We start from the raw sequence: 18,554 nt of genomic DNA on the forward strand, positions 1-18,554 counted from the left end.
CATGGTGCATTCTTTGTGGCTGTGATCTGAGCAGGGGCTCTGCCTTTGGACCTGCCCTGCTAATGCCACAGTGACAAATTCAGTAATCCTGGGCCATGTGAGAACAAAGACTTGCTACATGACTCTCAAACATTTGAGGTTTGGGGAAGGATGTGCTGCTTGTAAAGGAAAATTTAAAAGTCAAACCTCAGCATCAGTGAAGCTTTCCTTCAGCCTGTCCTGACGAGAAAGACTGTTGCTCCCTTATGTTCCCCCTCCACAAAGTCCTACCTCCAGCATCCCTTTCGAGCTTATAAACTGGAGCCTCCAAAGACCAAACTGAGCAGCTGATCATGATGTGCACGGATCTGCTGTGCCTGGTGAGACAGAGCCTTTTCCATGTCCAGGGGCAGGTTTAAGCAGTGCGTCAAGCTTTCAGGGCCTTGGTGGTTCCCAGTGCTCGTACTGGTGGCCTGTGAGGTGTGTGCAAGCTGCCAAGGGGTTGTTCTGCACCCTGGGTTTTTGGAAAGGGACATGTCTTGCTGACCCCAGGCTGAGGCACCTCTGAGGGAGGCTGGTCCAGGCTACACCATGTCCAGCCATGGTCTCTGTCTATGTGGAGGACAATGGCATCCTGCGAGCTGCTGACTCTCTGACCCTGTGGCCCACGCTCACTCTGAGGCAATCTCGACCCGTCAGCTCCTGCCATTTGCTTTCAGCTATGCTACCTCTCCAGCCTGTGCTACTAAATCCACTGTTTTCTGTCCACAGTCTCCTTCTCCTGCCATTTCTACCCTCCTCCTCTCCCTGTCTCCCCTCCTCCCTTTCCCCCACTCCTGAATCTCTATTTCTTCTTCTCTGTTCCAGCAAAACGATATCAATCAAGGTGATAGATGATGAGGAGTATGAGAAAAACAAGACCTTCTACCTAGAGATTGGGGAGCCCCGACTGGTGGAGATGAGTGAGAAGAAAGGTGGGGGTGTGCTCTGGGGCTGAGCCCAGCCTGTGTGTCCCTGTCTGGCTCACTCATGCCTAGCACCTGCAACACTGAGCTCACATCTCCAATGCCTATGGAAAAGGGCAGGAGGGAGGAGACTTCCCATCCCCCCTGAACTCAGTCTTTCCCCAACCCACCAAGGGTGGTAGAGATTCTCCTGCCCTTCCCCATATGCCCCAGGGGGGATGTGCAGCCGCTTCCCCCCACCTGACCATCTCCAGCACCACGGCATCTGGGTGGACGTGAACTGCATGCATGTGTGATGCCAATCATGTGTTTGCCTTTGTCTTGTGTTCCCACAGGAAATTCATTACCCTTAGAGTACTTGACCGTGAGGAGTATGAGAAAGAGTGCAGTTTCTTCCTTGTGCTTGGGGACCCGGTGTGGCTACGACGAGGAGTGAAAGGTGTGAGAGTAAAACCAGACCAGCTCTTGAGACGCTTCCGTCTGCTTTCTCTGTGTCTCTCTACTCTCACACTCCTTTCTCCTCGCACTTTGGCTCCTGGCCATTTTGCCCTCCCTCCTTCGAAGCTTGGCCACTGCACCTTTTTTGCTCTGTTTTCTTTCCTGTTTCATTTTGGGAGGACTCCATCTCACTCACAAGGGCCCCCTGGGAGCAAGATGTGCTCCCAGGGAGGCCCTGGAGCACCCGGGCAGGGGACATTGAGTATCACCAGCCCCCAGAAACATTTCAAGAGTGCTGCCCTGCCAGGCTGCAGCTGCACCTTCATTTAATCGAGTACAAAATGCAGCCTCGGGAAGTAAAAAGGTGACGCTACATCATTTTTCTTGTAAGATAAAACAGACTTTGCTGAAATAAAAGGCATGGCCAGAGCAGTAATTTTGGCCTTTTTATACTGGCAAAAGGCTCTGAAAATAGCTGAGAATCATGGCATAAGCAGGTAATACTATGAGATGCAATCAATCTAGGAGAAATCAGGTTATACTCAAATAGTTTCATGGCTCTGCACTGGGTAATAGCTTCTCATAGGAATAATAAAAACAATTTCGTCTTTCATCACATAAAATAAAAACATTTCTAAACCAACTGCAAACCTTCCAAAAAAAGATAAAGTTCACTTATTTTTCCGTGCATTCTTTCTGCTGGGAAATTAAGTGAAAATTGATGGCAACAACTAATTCTGAACACTATTAATGGCTGAGCAAGAAGCAGTTTCAGAGTTACTTAAGATAATTACTTGCCCTACAACAGACCCTTATTAAAGCCTTTGTAAAAAATTGGCAGCAGTATTTGGTCTGTCTGCCTTGGAGCTGCTTTCTAATTTCTGGGACATAAGCTCTCCCTTCAGCAGGCATGGGTTGTAATATATTATTTGTTCAGGATAGAGAGGCCCACAGAGGTCCCCCATGCTGATCTTGTATTTCAGGCTGAAAACACATCAGGCAGCGATGCCATGTTCCCCTTCAGCACAGGTGCTACCTAAGTCAGCTGCATTGTCCCCTCCATTGGATTTACTGTCAGTTTATGTGACTAAGTAGCAGAAAAATCAGACACACTGGCATGTCCCAGGCTCTGCAGGTAGGATTTGTACCATGAAACAGTGTTGGTGGCATCTATGGAGCATAGCTGGTGTTGCTACGATAAAGTGACACATAGACAACACCACTCAGCATCTCTGGCTTTGGCCAGTGTCACAGGGACCAATGAGAGCTCAGTCTTGCAAGTCTGGTGAAAGCAAACACGCTTTCCAGGCACCAAGGTTGAGAATCGTGATACCAACTCATATGACCCCAGCTGAAATTTTTGATTAAAAATGAAAAGGAAAGAAATTTCTTAATCTTCCTGGTCACAAAGATAATGGAGGAGACCCAAAAGAAGCTCAGCTTTGTAAATTCACTAGCTGGAAGGCAAGTCTATTTGCTGTTTTGGCCATGCAATGATTTTTTTAAAACACAGGTTTTGTGCTTAGTTTTGTACAAGAGGCAGTGAGGTTGGGTGAGAAGTATGCTTAGCACCCTGGAGACAAGATCATCTCTGAAATGTCACCCTTGGGCCATGTAGCCTTGATGTGGTCCATGCCGTGGGGGCCAGAGACCCACCAGTGCTCTAAGGGAGTGGCTTTTTATCTTGTTTTGGAGACCTAGAATTTTGAACAAGATCCTCGAGCCAAGCCTTGCCACAGACTTTTCTACTCCCATTGCATACGCCAGAAGAGCAGCTGTCTGCTGGAGCTATTGCTCCTCATTAGGCAGCTGCAGGAGGTCAAAGCCAGTAGCCGCTGCACATATTGTGTCCTCCCCCGGGGCAGAACTACCTCCGAGACCAATGGAAGATCTTGCACATAAAATTCAAAGGGGAAAAAATGAATTTTTGGTGTGTGATTTTTAATCCCATGTCCACCCCACATTTGCAATAGTTTTAATTTAAATCCACGGTCCCATTAAATGTTTCTGTTCCTTTATTTTTAGTGCCTTTCTCTAAACACTAATAGTGTCCTGCAGCTTTACAGATCTGAAATCTCTGTCCTGGGATCTGGAGTCTTTCTGTGGATATCCCTTTTGATTTCATTATTCATTTACTTTTCTTCTTCTGTGTTTGTCTCTGTCTGTCTCCTTCACAGCCCTGTTGTTGAATGAGCTTGGTAAGCGTGCATTCATTTTTCTTTTCCATTTTTCCAGTTTGTCTGTGAGACAATTGATTTTGTTTGACATTTTTCTTTGCTCACGGCATTCTCTTTTAGGGTGGTCAGCGCTATTTATGTAAGATCAGGTATCTAATGCCACATCCTACCTCAGAATAGGGCCCCAAAGTCGCTGGCATTAACGAGCGCCCGCTGTGCCGAGGAGCATTTATCCCGAGCAGCATTGTTACAGCCATAGTAGACCCACCAACACCCCGAGTTTCAAACCTGCACTCTGCAAATTAACCCATCGCCTCTTACACTGGCGTGGCAGAAACAGGATTGCTTGGTGACTTAAGGATGCTTGTGGCTGGACAGGAAAGCTGGCCAACACTTTTTGAAGAGGCTGTGCAAACTTTGCCTTTGGTCTTGGGAAGATTTAGAGCCCACCTGGCCTCTGAAGTTCTTTGCTGGCCATCCCCAGGGTAGGGTGGCCAGGGAGGGAAGCAAAACTACCCTCATCCCCCAGAGAACCCCCTGGGCAGGCCTACACTGGTTTCACCCACTCCACAGCATATATTAGGTACTGTGGGGTTGGTAGTTTGCAGATGTGGGTTGAAAAGTCTGTGTTCATGTCTCCCTGCACTGTCCCTGGGGTACGTGTCAGGGAGCAGCCCTCCATGCCCATGCCCACAGTACCTGGCCAGGGAGCAGGAAAGGACCACCGCTTCCCTGTGTGCTGCAGGCTGCTCCTGTTGCTACGCTGATGCTAACCCTCTCTCTCTTTCTCTCTCTCTCTCTGTCATTTTTGGTTTCATCTAGGTGACTTCACCATCACAGGTATGGATTTCTGCTCTCCCCCCTTCCCCCCCTTCCCTCCTCTTAATGACCATATGCTCACCCCGCTCTTTCCTCTTGGTTTCCTCTTTGCTTTTGTTCTGTCCTGGAGGGAAACTCTGGAAGGGTAAGAAGGCGCCGTGCCGTGGCCCCACTGCCCCAGTCAGTCATACTAATGCTGTGTGCTCTCACAGAGTGCTCTGCCTGCTGCACACACCTAACCCCCTTCCCAGGGAGGGTGAGCTGCCACCCCTGATGTGATAGGCAGCCCCACTCCATCTCTTGGAGCAGGACGGGTTTCTGTACTTGCTCCAGCCGTCCACTCCCCGCTGCCCACATGGGAGGTGATCACAGGGCTGTGCACAGAACAAGGGACCTGTTCCCACTCCCCAGGTAGCAGCTTGAGCACTGCAGGAGCTGCAAGACCCTGTGGCTGCTTCAGGCGCACAGACCTTGTCCTTCCCACCAGCAAGACCTGTCAGCAGGGTTTGCTCATCCATCATTAGCCAGCTGAGAACTTGTCATTAGGCTGAGCACTGCAGGGGGAGAAAGTCCCAGGTCCCGCATGTTGCAGAGCAGCCCCTCAGGAGCCCTGGAAACAATAATTCAAACTAATGAGGCTCTGACCACAAGACTTGTCCCTTTGACCAACAGGAGAAGAAGGGCTTTCCTACAGTGTGCTGCTGCCTGTGCAGACAAAGGGCAGCTGGCAAGGGAGCAACATTAACCCCGTGTGAAGTAGGAGTAGAGTTTACTAACCGCACAGCAGCAATTTGCACAGGGCATATGTTCCCTCCTGCTGATCTCCTGCTGATCACTTTGATAGGCAAACCTCTCTTCAGGAAGGTCCAGGCTAGAGATCATCCTCTTCCTCGCACGATGGTCACCATCCAAGGTACCCTCAGCATGATGCCCAAGGGCTGTTGTGGGGTCTAACACAAACAGACAGGGGTGTTTGGCTACTGACAGTTTAACTCCTGTCTCCAGTGAATCCAGCCCTTCCTGGCCCCGATGTCCTTCTGCTCACCCCTGGGGTAGACCAGTTCAGTAGGGCTTTGTGCAGGGACAGTAACAAAAAACAGGCTGCCTGGGGCCCTCATGCCCCAAAGGTTGCATGGATGACAGTGCAGGTGCAGACCTGCTCCATTGCTCTTGTAGTCCCTTCACTGCCTCCTCTCTCAGGTCATGCCCTGTGGATGGCTCCTTGTACCTGTGTGGCCCATAACTATTTCCTCCAGCCTTACCATCCCAGCAGGACTATCATGTTTTCTGGCTGCCAGCCCCCTCTCCAAGGTAAAGTCCTTCTCAGAAGGAGGCAGAGCTGAGATTTCATACTCATCTCAGCCCTGGGGCTGCTGGCAGCTCTCTCTGGTTGTAACACAATGATGGAAATGTCCTGACTATGCCCCGATGCAGAGCTGGAGAATTGGGAAATGAAGCAGCCTTAGCGATGATCTGTCCCCTCCCAGCATCCCTGTGGCAGCAGGTACGAGGCAGTAAGCTACTCCCCAGCCCTGAAGGTAAACTGAACTCCTGAGGTTGGATGAGATGTAGAGCTCTTGCTAGCTTTTCCCAGCAAAACTACCTTGTCTACTGCTACATGACCTCCTCCTTCTCAGCTGCTCTGTCACTCATGCTCCCACCTGGAGGCTTCCTGACCTCCCTTCTGATGGGAAGCCAGCTCTAGAGAGTGACCACCTGGGCCTGGCTCACCAGCGGGCTCTTTGCTTTGCAGAAGACAACGAAGAAAAGCAGCCATTGACCAGCAAGGAGGAGGAAGAGCGACGAATTGCGGAGATGGGGCGCCCAGTCCTGGGGGAGCACACTAAGCTTGAAATCATCATTGAGGAATCCTATGAGTTCAAGGTACTGTCCACATCATCTGCCCCTGTTCTTCTTCCCCTCTGGCTGGGAACTCTCCTTTTGGGCTTGCACAGCATTGACAAGCACATACTAGTGGTATCACAGCAAAGCAAGGTAGCTCCTGACATTACAAGGTCTCAGCGCAGGACTCGGGGAGGCTTTTTGAAAGGTGTCTGAGCCAAGGCATAATGAAAGGGTGATGGTGGTGGGTTAAAATACAGTCTGCATTCTTGCTCTGTCTATTAGCCCACAGCCATGGTCCGTGGGGGATGATCCCAGACTTTCTGTCCCACTCACGGACTGTTTGTGGTTATTATTATACTAGCACATCAATCTGGTGAGACTAGGAGCTGACTGGGCTCCAAAATGCTGCAGGTTGCTTCAAAATATAAGCTCATTCTCACAGTGATGTGCTACACCAAGGTCCTACTTACAGGCAGTCTTGAGTGAGGCCCAAGTCTGGGGCTACCAGTATAAATGGCTGATACCCTAAACACAAGAAATGGATGTGAAACTAAACTGCCGTGAATGCATGTGCCAGAGCAAGAGCTGAAAATTGGCCATTTCTTTATCTTTTCTATTTTTCTATAGTATGAATCATAACAGATCACCCTTACTGTGTCACAGCAGTGGCTGTCTCCCTCCCATGGTTTTGCTGTGTGTTTTTTGTGCATCTGAGGCACTGCAGTGTGGGGGCAGCCCTCAGGCTGCCTGCTCAGGAGCATCTTCTGCCCACAGCACCTTCCCTACTGGCTCTGAGCTCTGTCCTCTGAGCAGCACAGAGGTAAAGCCCAGTTCCGTGAATGGCCCCTGATCAAGTCTCAGTTAGTACTTTTGAAACAGTCCAGTAAAAATTCTTCCCAAGACGTTGGGAACAGGAGCTGTGGCATCTCAGCACTATTTGCTGTTAAACTTCTGCTGAGATGGTTCAAAATCTCATCATGAGCAGGTTTCAAAAGGTCCTTTTGAGCAGCAGTGAGGGGAATTACAAGTACTTACATTTGCTTTCACTGCTGGGGCTCTTGACCTGAACTTAAAATCCACTAAGTTTTTTCTATGAGTGCATGGCTACAAACACCAGCGCTGGTAGGTTTTAGCCCAGCATCTCCAGCCCAATAGCCCCTAATTCTCTCCTCTGTGTCTTCATCCACAGAATACAGTGGACAAGCTCATTAAGAAGACAAACCTGGCCCTGGTGGTTGGCACAAACAGCTGGAGGGAGCAGTTTATTGAGGCTATTACTGTCAGCGCAGGTGAGTTTGGACCAGGTGAATTATGATCATCCTCTCTTGTGTCTCAGCTTGGCTGTATCAATAATACAGAATGTAGTGGAGCAGCATGAGGCAAACAGGTGGCAGAGTTATTTACAGCTACTGCATAAATAAGACAGCTGATTAAACCTTTTTGTGAGATCAAATTGTCTGATGTGTAGGAAACCTCCTGCATTAAGTGTGCCTTTAGCACCTGGCAGAGAAACACCCTGACTGACCCCCTTCCTTCAGGAACTCCTGCTGCTCCAGCCAGCTGTGGCTGGAGATTTTGGCTCAGCAGCCCAGTAGCTGCAGCAGCACATGAAATCTGTGGTCATATCAGATCATATTTGATCATGTCTTCCACTTCTTGGAAAATTGCATTTCCCTCAGAAATGCCCTGTTGCACCATTCTCACAGGCACCAGTGCCATGTTTACCAGTATGCCCAGTATAGAACATATTAGCATTCTGACATCTGTAGGAGATGAAAGAAAGGCTCCTTTAGATGTGGCTGTAACAGCTGGAGACACTGTAATTCACTGGCTGGATGTTACAACCTCACAGTCCAGCCCAGGCTGCCTGTGTGCACACATTAGGGAAAAATCAACCAGCTTTTAGATTAAATTACTGAGGAAGGCAATTTGAGTTAATCTGGCCAACTGTGCATTGAAATGCACGGAGGAACACTCACACTTCCTACTTTGAGCTCTGCTGTACAGAGTAAACTCTGCCCAGCACAAAGTAATTATAAGTGATGGCCATACCCTTCACTCTCCACCTCTGAAAATGAGGACAGGACATTGTGCAGCAGCTATCTCCTCGAATTATGATCCTTCCTCTTGTAGCATAGTTACTCTTAGAGCCTCCAGCCAAAAGTTTCCCATTATTTTGGATACAGCATGAACATACCATGCAAGACAATCCTTGCTGCAGGTTTTATAGATAATACCACTAAATTAATCTATGCCAGAATCAATTATTTAATTGCATCCCATATTAAAGCAAAGATAATCTCTGGTACTTGGATCCCATCTCTGTGACACACGTAAAGACTGCAGTTATGTGAAAGCCCTGTTGCGACTGTATCTTGAATATACAGCCACCACCAGTGCCAACAGGATGATTAAAAACTATTCAATAAATGTGGCACATTTGGTGAACATGAGCTGTTCCTTGCAGCTGGGGAACAGTGGTTTGTCTTTGAGTTCCCAACTTACTTTTTTGGCAGGATTCAGCTCCTCAAGCTTTGTGCTGAGCAAGTTAAAACGCCTTAAACACAGGAATTTGGGTTTGACTTTTTCCCTGCAGCCCACCACAGAAAGCAGGTGAAAGTCACACATTCCCACTTCAAAATGTAACATATCAGCTAAGAAAAGAAACATTAAAGCGCGGTTTCCCACCCAATGAGCAACTGGCAGCAACGTTGGCAGGGAGGCTGAGCTACAGAGCAGGAGGAGGACAGGGCTGCAGAAGGGTAGTGCAGGTGAAGGCAAGACTGTGCCACACCACGCTGGGCACCCCATGCTGTCTGTGGGGCTGAGCTGAAGCCTCTCACCCACAGCTGTCTTCAGTGCGTGACCAACAGCCCAGAAAGTTCCTTCCACAGCAAAAACATCCTGAACCTTGTGAGCCTGTACCTGAATGCAACCCTCGATCACCATGACCAAGAAGGCCATCAGCATCCCGGCTTGTATCAAGAATAGTGTTGCCAGCAGGAACAGGGAAGTGATTGTCCTCCTGTACTTGGCACTGGTGAGGCCAGTTTTGGGCCCCTCACTACAAGAAAGACATTAAGGTGCTGGAGGGAGTGCAGAGAAGGGCAACAAAGCTGGTGAGGGGTCTGGAGCACAAGTCTGATGAGGAGCAGCTGAGGGAACTGGGGCTGTTTAGCCTGGAGAAAAGGAGGCTGAGGGGAAACCTGAAAGGAAGTTGCACCATGGAGAGTGTTGGTCTCTTCACCCAGGTATAACAGCAAGTGATAGCACAGGAGGAAATGGCCTCAAGTTGCACAAAGGGAGGTTTAGATTGGATATTAGGAAAAGTTTCTTCATGGAAAGGGTTGTCAGGCACTGGAACAGGCTGCCCAGGGAAGTGGTGGAGTCACCATCCCTGAAGTGTTTAAAAGATGTGTAGATGAGGTTCTTATGGACATGGTTTAGTTGTGGACTTGGCAGTGTTAGGTTAATGGTTGGACTTGATCTTAAAGGTCTTTTCCAACCACAATGATTCTATGATCCAACCTCACTCTGCACTTCAACTCACCTTCACAGGATCTGGACAGCTTTTCAAAAGAGAGACATTACTGCTGCTTAACAAAATGATAGACAGATCTGGATGAGTGTTATGAGAGTAGCACTCATTCATTTTTCAGTCTGTTTTATCATCTCAATGAAGAGAACCATGACAGTCCTGCTGCCACCATACAGCTAGGGAGAGGATTACAATGTGAGCACAGCACAGTGTATCCTGCCAGTATCAGCCTTTGTTCAAAACGCAAAAAAAGACAGGCCAGCATAGAGTTCCCAGTCTGAAAAACTGTTCCTTATCTCCATGACAACGAACAGGAATAGGGTATTTATATCTGCCAAAATAATAACACCATGCCGTTTCTGCCAGAGTGAGTTTGAAGCTTGCTTTAAAGCCAAGTAACACATGCTTTTCCATCAAGTTATTGTAGAGACATCAAGTTTCCCACTGCCTTTATCTTATGTGTTGGTCTTGATCTGCAAAGGTGATTTGAAGACAAACAATGAGTGCGAAGTTGCACCCAAACAGGGTGCTGAGTTTTACTTTTGCCTGGTTAGTCATGGTTTTATTTAGCTGAATATTGAAAACCTCCAAAGACTATGTCCATCAGCCACGGTATGTATACCAGAGCTGCACTGCCTCCCTGGAGAAGATGTTTCTCCTGATGTAAACATCCAACCTGCAATTTGTGGCTGTTGCCCCTTGTTGTATCATTTGTCAGTGCAGGAGCAAGTTTCAGTCTATCCTCTGTACCTGCCCTCCAAGTCACTGTAGGCTGTTGCTTGGTCTACTCCAACCTCCTCCACGAGAGCTCCTTCCACCTCTCCCCATTCGCCACATCCTCCAGGCTCCAAGCACTTTGGCAGCCCCACTGAATCCCCTCCAGGTTCACCCCAGCCCTCATGTGGAATGCCACATCCCTTATGTACAGAGAAATAACTGTATTAGAGGCTCCCTCTTGCCATGCTTTCACTACCTCCATTACTACCCTCTCCCTTGCAGCTGCATCTCTGCTGAGAGCCCCAAGGATGCCAGCAGAGTGCAAGGTTTACATGTACTGGAGCTGAGCCAAATCAAGAGCAGGCTGACTTTTCAGTGGTGCCCAAAGATAGGATTAGGGGCAACAGGCACAGACTGAAACATAGGAGGTTCCATCTAATCTTGAAGATAAAGTCTAATGAGGAGCAGCTGAGGGAGCTGGGGCTGTTTAGCCTGGAGAAAAGGAGGCTGAGGGGAGACCTTATCGCTGTCTACAACTACCTGAAAGGAGGTTGTAGCATGGAGAGTGTTGGTCTCTTCTCCCAAGTAGCAAGTGGTAGGACAAGAGCAAATGGCCTCAAGCTGCATGAAGGGAGGTTTAGATTGGATATTAGGAAAAACTTCTTCCTGGAAAGGGTTGTCAGGCACTGGAACAGGCTGCCCAGGGAAGTGGTGAACTCACCATTCCTGGAGGTGTTTAAAAGACACATAGATGAGGTTCTTAGGGACATGGTTTAGCGCCAGCATTAACAGATGGACTCAATGATCTTAAAGGTCTTTTCCAATCAAAATGATTCTATGATTCTGTGTCCCTGCTCATTACAGGGTGACTGGACCTTTAAAGGTCCCTTCCAACCCAAACTATTCTATGATTCTAAGATGTGTTGGGGCAGTGCCAGGGGAAAGGGTCAAGGAAGCAGGGGAGGGGGTCAGGACAAACCAACATCTGCTGAGCTCTTTCCTTGTCAACCACAAGGCAGCTTCTGGGCACACGCCAGCCTGCATGTTCAGGGGACATGACTGTGGATGCACAACTCCCTGAGAGCCTTTGGGGACATGCAGAATCTGGCACTCAGGGTCTGAGAGCCCCCAGGACATCAGGCAGGATGGGCACAAGGACTCACATCCCCAACTCCCTGTTTGTGATGGAGACCCAGGTCTTACAAGTGCTGCCTGGACCACAGCCATGAGCAGCAGTGCACTGTTCAGGGCTGAGTGCTCAGCACAGCACCAGGAAAGTCAGGCTTTGACCCACACAATGTGCCTGGTGAGCAGGGATGGGGCCAGGACTGCTGGCAGGCTCACGCTGGGAAAATGACCCCTGCAAGGCATTAACAACAGATTGGTGAGAAGTGAAGCACTGACCTGGATCAGGGACAGAAAATAAAGAGAAGGAGGAAAGTGTATTTTTGTTGTGACAAATGATGCCCCATAGCTGGCTTACGGCCTGGGGTGCTTGACAGCTACCTGGAAAGAGTGCAAATGGAAAAGCGTTTTCATGTGCAAGGGGTGTCCAGTGACCCGGCTCAGACCAGACCAAAAGCAACAGGCAGTCAGAGATCACAGGGAGGCACATGAAGGGGCAGATAAATTCAACAGTGGAGGATCATCAGCACTGATGGACCAGGGAGGTTTTAGGTTAAGTATTCTTCATGGCAGAAAAGGTAAAGCGCCAGAGGTAACAGCTCAGCAGCCACCAAAACCAGTTGTCTTTCCAGAGACCTGAAAGCAATCACTGGCACTTGTGAAAAGCAGCTCACAAAGGGCTTCCTTAGAGGAGTCTCCATGAAGCACATATTGCTCTTGGTGGGTTTATCCGCCCTGATCAGCTCCAGCCGGCATGAGGTGGGTCATTTTCCATATCTCCCAGGGAATTGTTTCCTGAGCAGGGGCCGAGTCCCAGGAAGCACCTGGTAGTCAAACCCAGGTAGAGGTGCTGGTGTGAGGCTCTGCATTTTCTAAAATGCAGGTTGGTTTTCGAGATCAATATCTTTCAAGGGTCTCTCTGTGCCATGGGAAGGGGCCAGGAAAGGTCATTGAGACCCTCTGGTGATTGCCCAGAAAATAAGATATTTGGAAGTCAAGGCCTTCTAGGGCCCGAAGCGTGAGAGATGGCATTTAGTGGGCTGCAGTATGCATGGCAGCTTTGCCTAACCTCCCCTAGGATGGGTGAGTCTAATCAGGCACTGGTGGTTTTCTCCAGGGGAAGATGACGATGACGATGAATGTGGGGAGGAGAAGCTGCCCTCCTGCTTCGACTATGTGATGCACTTTCTGACTGTCTTCTGGAAGGTCCTCTTTGCCTTCGTGCCCCCAACAGACTACTGGAATGGCTGGGCTTGCTTTGTCGTCTCCATCCTCATGATCGGCCTCCTGACAGCTTTCATTGGTGACCTGGCCTCCCATTTTGGCTGCACCATTGGCTTGAAGGATTCAGTCACTGCAGTCGTGTTTGTCGCACTGGGGACGTCAGTGCCAGGTAAGGACAACAGCAGGTTTTGTTCTAAAAGTCCATCTCTGCCCAGTCTGGGTTTAGATTTGGGCTGGGAAAGGTGGGCACAGTGAGGTCCTCAGCTGTGCTCTGCAGGACGCCTGAGGACAGATTTGAGGTGTATGTGGAAGTTGTTTTTCAATCTCAGATGTGCCAGGAGGACTGAACCAGGATGTGGATTCAGTCCCCTGGAAATTATTTCAAGGATCTTCCCCTTGCAAAGACCGTGAAGTAACTATTACTGTGGACTGCCTCCATGGCATCCACTCTCAGAGTTGGAAATCTGTCTTTGATTAAAATGTCACCTGTGTTGGCAGTCCTGTGTTTTCTTTCTGAGCATCTGCTCCTTTAACCTTGCCTCCCAGGTGAGTCCATTATCAAAGTGCTCTGCCCAGCATGGACACCTTTGTGTAAGACCACATTCAGCTCTGGTTCATATGGATTGAGGTGAGGTTGCTGAGCTGGGGGACCTGCTTGAAATGTGACTTGTGAAGCCCCAAGAAGGCCCCAGCCCCACAAATGTTTGGAGACGTATTTCTGATCAATCAGTCACCCAGCCTCAGAAGAGAGCAGAGACTGAGGACTGACCAAGGAGAGAAATAAAACAGGAGTTTCCATACCTACATGCCGCTTTGCTCTGCCAATGCACATCGCCTTGCTGCAACCCAGCTTCCTTTTCTGATAACACAGCAAAGGGTCTCTCTTAGGGGTGAACCCATGCGCTGGAGAGGATGATCCCAGTGACAGGGTTGCTCTGGGAAGTCCCATGTCATCTTGTGTGAGAGGGCCTGTGCCTTTTACACACATTCTTCCATGGGCTGTGCTGGCCAAGCAGAGCCTGGTTCCCAGACAAGGAGCTCTAATGCAACCGAACTACTCCCCATGTCAGTCACACTTACCCTCACCATCCCCAGACTTCCAGTGATCAGCACTTCGATGCTCAAAGATCTTGAAATTGTCTTAATGCCATCAGGGCTCAAAAAAGAAGCAGCAGAAGCGAAAGAAAGAACAGATTTGGGCAAGGAACAGAAAAAGTAGCATTTTTAGACCTCTGGCATTTGTAGGCATGAGGTTTGTAGGGTTGTCTCACACCCTTGACAGTGAAAAGTCTTCCTTCCTGCTTTTGTTGACAAAAGGTGGCATTTAAGAAGTTCTTTTTCAGATACATTTGGCTACTCTTGTTTGAACTAGCAGATGCTGCCAGACCGTGTCGTGTTAGCCGGGTGCTCGTCAGGCTCCCCCGCACCAGGGAGGTGCAGGGTGCTTTCCGGGAGACAGATCGGCATCAGACGAATGTGTAGTGAAATCAAGATTGCCAGAAATCTTTCCTGCATTAAAAGCACCACTCAAGCTTGCAGAAGTGCATGTGGTTGTTTCCATACCCTGGCAGGTGCTGGCAGGATGCCCCAAATGTGCCCCAGATCTTCACCAGATGTTCCCCATCCCTCCTCTCCCAGTGGGAGCAGCAGCGCCACAGAGCCATCAGCACTGTCCCACAGCCCTGTTACTGTACCATGACCAAGGCTGTGAACAAGAGGAAATGCATTTTCCTTCCCTCAACAGTCAGATTCATTTTGATGGGAGCTTTTTTTTTTTTTTTTTTAAATAAAGCTGTCTTTTTATTTCTTTGCTGCAAATGGCCCCTCTCACTACTTATAGGTGCCCATCCCCTCCTGTTACATGAAACTGGGTCTTCATGCCAGGTTCACTGGCTCACCTTGAAGCCTTGCTGGGAAGGAATGTAAAGGAAACTCTGTAGAATTAAAAAAATCATGAAATCTGACCTCATAATTTTCTTTTTCTGAGCCACACTCTGCTGCCTGTAACCAAAATGATCTGGGAGCGCAGATGCATTAAGGATTCATCTTCTCATCTTTCTCACCTGGAGAAAGCCTGGATGCTAATGCCCCCTCCCACTCACCCCCCACCCCCACAGATCCAGAGTGGGCTTGGATGTAAAATCAGCTCTTCTCTATGGTGCACAGCAGTGTCATGCTGGTCTACTCCACACAAGATCTGCCATGTATAAGGCCAGCTGAGTTTTATGACAGCTCTTTTGCTACAAGTATTAAAACTGGTGAAGCACCTGGGCAAGCGTACACCCACCTGCATGGTTTTTCCCCATAAGGGGTGAAAGATGATCACTTGTTTACCAAAGTGTCAGGGTCTGCACAAGACACTGGACATTAGTGAGACAAAAGGTTTTGGAGAGACATCATTAAAGCAAACACAGAAGCACAAATACAAAACTTCAGGGAACCTGAAAGACAGATACAAACTATTGTGGCTCCCACAAAACTTTTCCAACCTTTTCAACACTTTTGCAAGTCAACAAATAAGTGGATGTCGGAGAAGGGGCCAACACAGTGCAGTACTGGCAAGTGTTGTCTCTTGCTTGAAGCACCGTGGGGCATCTGGGTCCATAATGGGGGATATCCCATATTTCTGGATGTTGAGATTTCCCTCCTGGGCATTTTTGAACCTTGATTGTCACTCTGACTCCAGCCAGATGTGCCCTTCCTTGGCAGTGCCCACAGAGAGTACTGTACCCTGTCCCCTTACCCTCTATCTTCATTCCCAAAGTGGTGCCATTGACATTTGTCCACGAGCCTTACCTGGTGCTGTCCCTCCTTATCAGGCTGTTTCCTGAGGGTTTTTCTCCACCTTCCCTTTGCAGACACGTTTGCCAGCAAAGTAGCAGCGACGCAGGACCAGTACGCAGATGCCTCCATCGGGAACGTCACCGGGAGCAATGCTGTGAACGTTTTCCTGGGCATTGGGGTGGCCTGGTCCATCGCAGCCATCTACCACGCGGCACACGGACAAGCCTTCCAAGTTTCACCCGGCACCCTGGCCTTCTCCGTCACCCTCTTCACCATTTTTGCTTTTATCAGTGTGGGTGTGCTGCTCTACCGGCGGAGACCGGAGATTGGAGGTGAGCTGGGCGGGCCGCGGACTTCCAAGCTGCTCACATCCTCACTCTTTATTCTCCTCTGGCTCTTGTACATATTCTTCTCATCTCTGGAAGCCTACTGCCACATAAAGGGCTTCTAAAGGGACAATCAGAGATAGTAAATATATATATATATCTATATGTATCTATATAGAGTGATATATAGGTATAGATATAGATATAACGCTGTGTATAATGAACAGAGAAAAGAATAAAAGAGATTTGCCATGTTCACACACCTGCTGACGGAAAGCGGCTTTGGAGCATCCTTTGAACTAGGAGGCAGGACCCCAAAGCCAGCAGGACCCCTCCCCAGGCAGCAGCCCTGGCAGGAGCCCGGCAGCAGGGCCCTTTCTGCAACTCTACTGACAAGAGCGGCTGATTGATAGCCATCGAGCCCTTCCCCATCGCTCCTTCCCGCCCACCGGCCCCCCTAGGAGGATGGATGCAGAGGCGACCAGGGAGCATCCATACAGGGAAGGGCCAGAGTAGCTGGTGAGAAGCAGAGCAGTGGGCAAGGGAAGGAGAGGAAAGCGAGGGCCCTCGTCTCCGACCACCGTCCACCTGCCTTCGCCACTTGGGACCGTTCCCTCTGGCCCTATTGGAGAGAAGCGAGAGACCGGACTGAAAACAAGGGGAAATTGGGAGCTTTCTAAGGATAGAACACAAACAGTTTTCGTCATTGATTTGGGGTTGGTTTTTGTTTTGTTTTGTTTTGGTGTGTGTACAACTAGCATTTCCCTCCCCCCACATGCCCCTCCCTTTCCCCTTCCACGCTTCGGGGATGCGCAGCTGCAACCTCGTGTCCGGTGTCCTAAGCCAAGGCTGTGCAGAGTGGCAAGGGCTTTCCTCCCGCCTCAGCCGCCTCCTCGGGCATGCTGTCGTGGTACTTGTAACATTTGCATGAATGAAATGAACCCTACCTGTATATAGCATTCTATAGCGATAGTCCTTCCAGCCGTGTGGGTTGATCATTGCAGATACAAGTGTTTTCTTTTCACTGCGATTTTATTTATTTCAGTTAGTTTAGTTTTGCCATAGGGTTTTTGTAAGTTTGCTTGTTTCCTCTTAGTGGGGGTAAAAGGAGGAAAAGATGTCCCTGTTTATTGCTCTGCGCGTGGGTCCACGAGAAGCAATAACAACCACACAGATGTAGATTTTCAGGGGAGGAAAACCCACACCCCAGAAACTGCAGGCTCGTCCTCCCATGTGGCCGGGGTCCCCCCCACAGTGGCCAGTCCATGACATGCTGAAGTTGGTGTGAAGCCTCCAGCATCCACAGGTTTCACACAAGGTCTCAGGGAGCCCAAGGTGGATGAGCACAGCACCTCGCCTGCCTCTGCCTCTGTAGCCTGTGGCTGCCTCAAAACCCCCTTGGCTCCCTGCTGTTCCCTGTGTCCCCAAGGTCTAGTGAGAGTTTCTGCTTCTGAGCGCTAAGCCATCAGGATCAGTCCACAAAGCTGGTCCTTTCCCACAGCCATTTGGAGGTAGAATAATTCAGCATAAGGGCTGAAGGTCCATAAGGAGATCTCCCACATTGCTGAGCGTAACTGGGAAACTTCCCCCAAGGAAAAAGGCCACATTTTGCCCTATCCAAATCTGAAACTGAGGGAAAGGATGAGTGAGACAGTGAAGTGTAACTCAGCATCACCTCCCAACACCCACTGAGCACAGGTGTGGATGCAGAGTTCCCCTGGGTGCAGCACAGGGGTGACATCGTGCACTTGAAGTTGAGAGATACCCTTATGCCCTTTGTCCCAGCCAGGCACACGCCCAGCCTGCACATCCACTGGTGGGCTCTTCCAACTCAGCTGAAAACCACATCTGATGCTTGTACCATATCCAATTGGCTGGGGGTATTTGTACTCATTTGAACAATCTGTGGAATTTTTAATTAATCTGTTTTAAGATTTTCTCTCAGAGTATGAAGTTGTGGCATTTTTGGGTTTTTTTCTTCTCAAGTTTTTTTTTTTTTTTTCATTTTGGATGTGTTTTGGGGTTTTCATTTTTTTTCTCCTTGTTTTGGGGGAAGAATCAAACACAGGTGCAGGTTGTTCAGGTTTATGATTATCTTTATGTACAATTATTTCATTTTCATCTGTTTGGCTTCATCCATTTTTCTTTGTGTGTATTGCCCACCACTATAGTCAGTGAGTCCACTAATTGTGATGATCCTTATCAATGGTACACAATGCACAGACAAATAAAGTTTGTAATGATTCCTGATGGATCCAGTAGTGCTCCTGCATATTCTCTATGGAAAACCCTTCCCTACCCTCCTGTTGTCTAACTTTACGTTGTATCCATCTCTCCTTTACTCATTGGTTTGCCTTCGCTGTGTTTCTGCCGCTGATGGGGGGCAGTGGTGCCTCCACATGCCTGCTTTGCCCCATCTCACGGCTTTCCTCCTGCTCCATCTCCATCATGTGTGGGCTCAGTGTGCTGCAGTACAGCCGGGGCTGGCAGCCCACCCAGCTCTCACAGGGATGCAGGAAACCCCCCGGCAACAAAGCTGCAGTGCAACCCTTCTGCAGCTAGGATATGCTCCTGTACTGGGCCCACCATCAGTGCTAGCTTGCCCCAGGCTCAAGGA

At 49.1% G+C, this 18,554-nt stretch overlaps 1 protein-coding gene across 16 annotated transcripts in view; it reads left to right on the plus strand.

Moving 5' to 3' along the window:
• Nucleotides 1–18,191, plus strand: part of SLC8A1 (solute carrier family 8 member A1) — a 146,519-nt gene extending 128,328 nt beyond the window's left edge. For 4 of the 16 annotated variants that reach the window (XM_065835150.2, XM_065835143.2, XM_071805843.1 and 1 more), the window contains 9 exons: nt 847–953; nt 3,560–3,580; nt 4,382–4,399; nt 4,509–4,523; nt 5,223–5,291; nt 6,132–6,262; nt 7,413–7,512; nt 12,721–12,996; nt 15,686–18,191. In XM_065835150.2, the coding sequence (XP_065691222.1) occupies nt 847–953; nt 3,560–3,580; nt 4,382–4,399; nt 4,509–4,523; nt 5,223–5,291; nt 6,132–6,262; nt 7,413–7,512; nt 12,721–12,996; nt 15,686–16,062 (1,114 nt within the window). In that variant the 3' untranslated portion in view covers nt 16,063–18,191. Of the gene's footprint in view, nt 1–846; nt 954–1,279; nt 1,384–3,559; nt 3,581–4,381; nt 4,400–4,508; nt 4,524–5,222; nt 5,292–6,131; nt 6,263–7,412; nt 7,513–12,720; nt 12,997–15,685 lie in introns of all 16 variants that reach the window. The other 12 variants (XM_071805838.1, XM_065835144.2, XM_071805840.1 and 9 more) reach the window with 12 other exon arrangements.
• The last annotated feature ends 363 nt before the right edge of the window (nt 18,192–18,554 follow it).

The sequence above is a fragment of the Patagioenas fasciata genome, chromosome 3, assembly GCF_037038585.1.
Source record: "Patagioenas fasciata isolate bPatFas1 chromosome 3, bPatFas1.hap1, whole genome shotgun sequence".
In the NCBI taxonomy this organism is placed as follows: Eukaryota; Metazoa; Chordata; class Aves; order Columbiformes; family Columbidae; genus Patagioenas; species Patagioenas fasciata.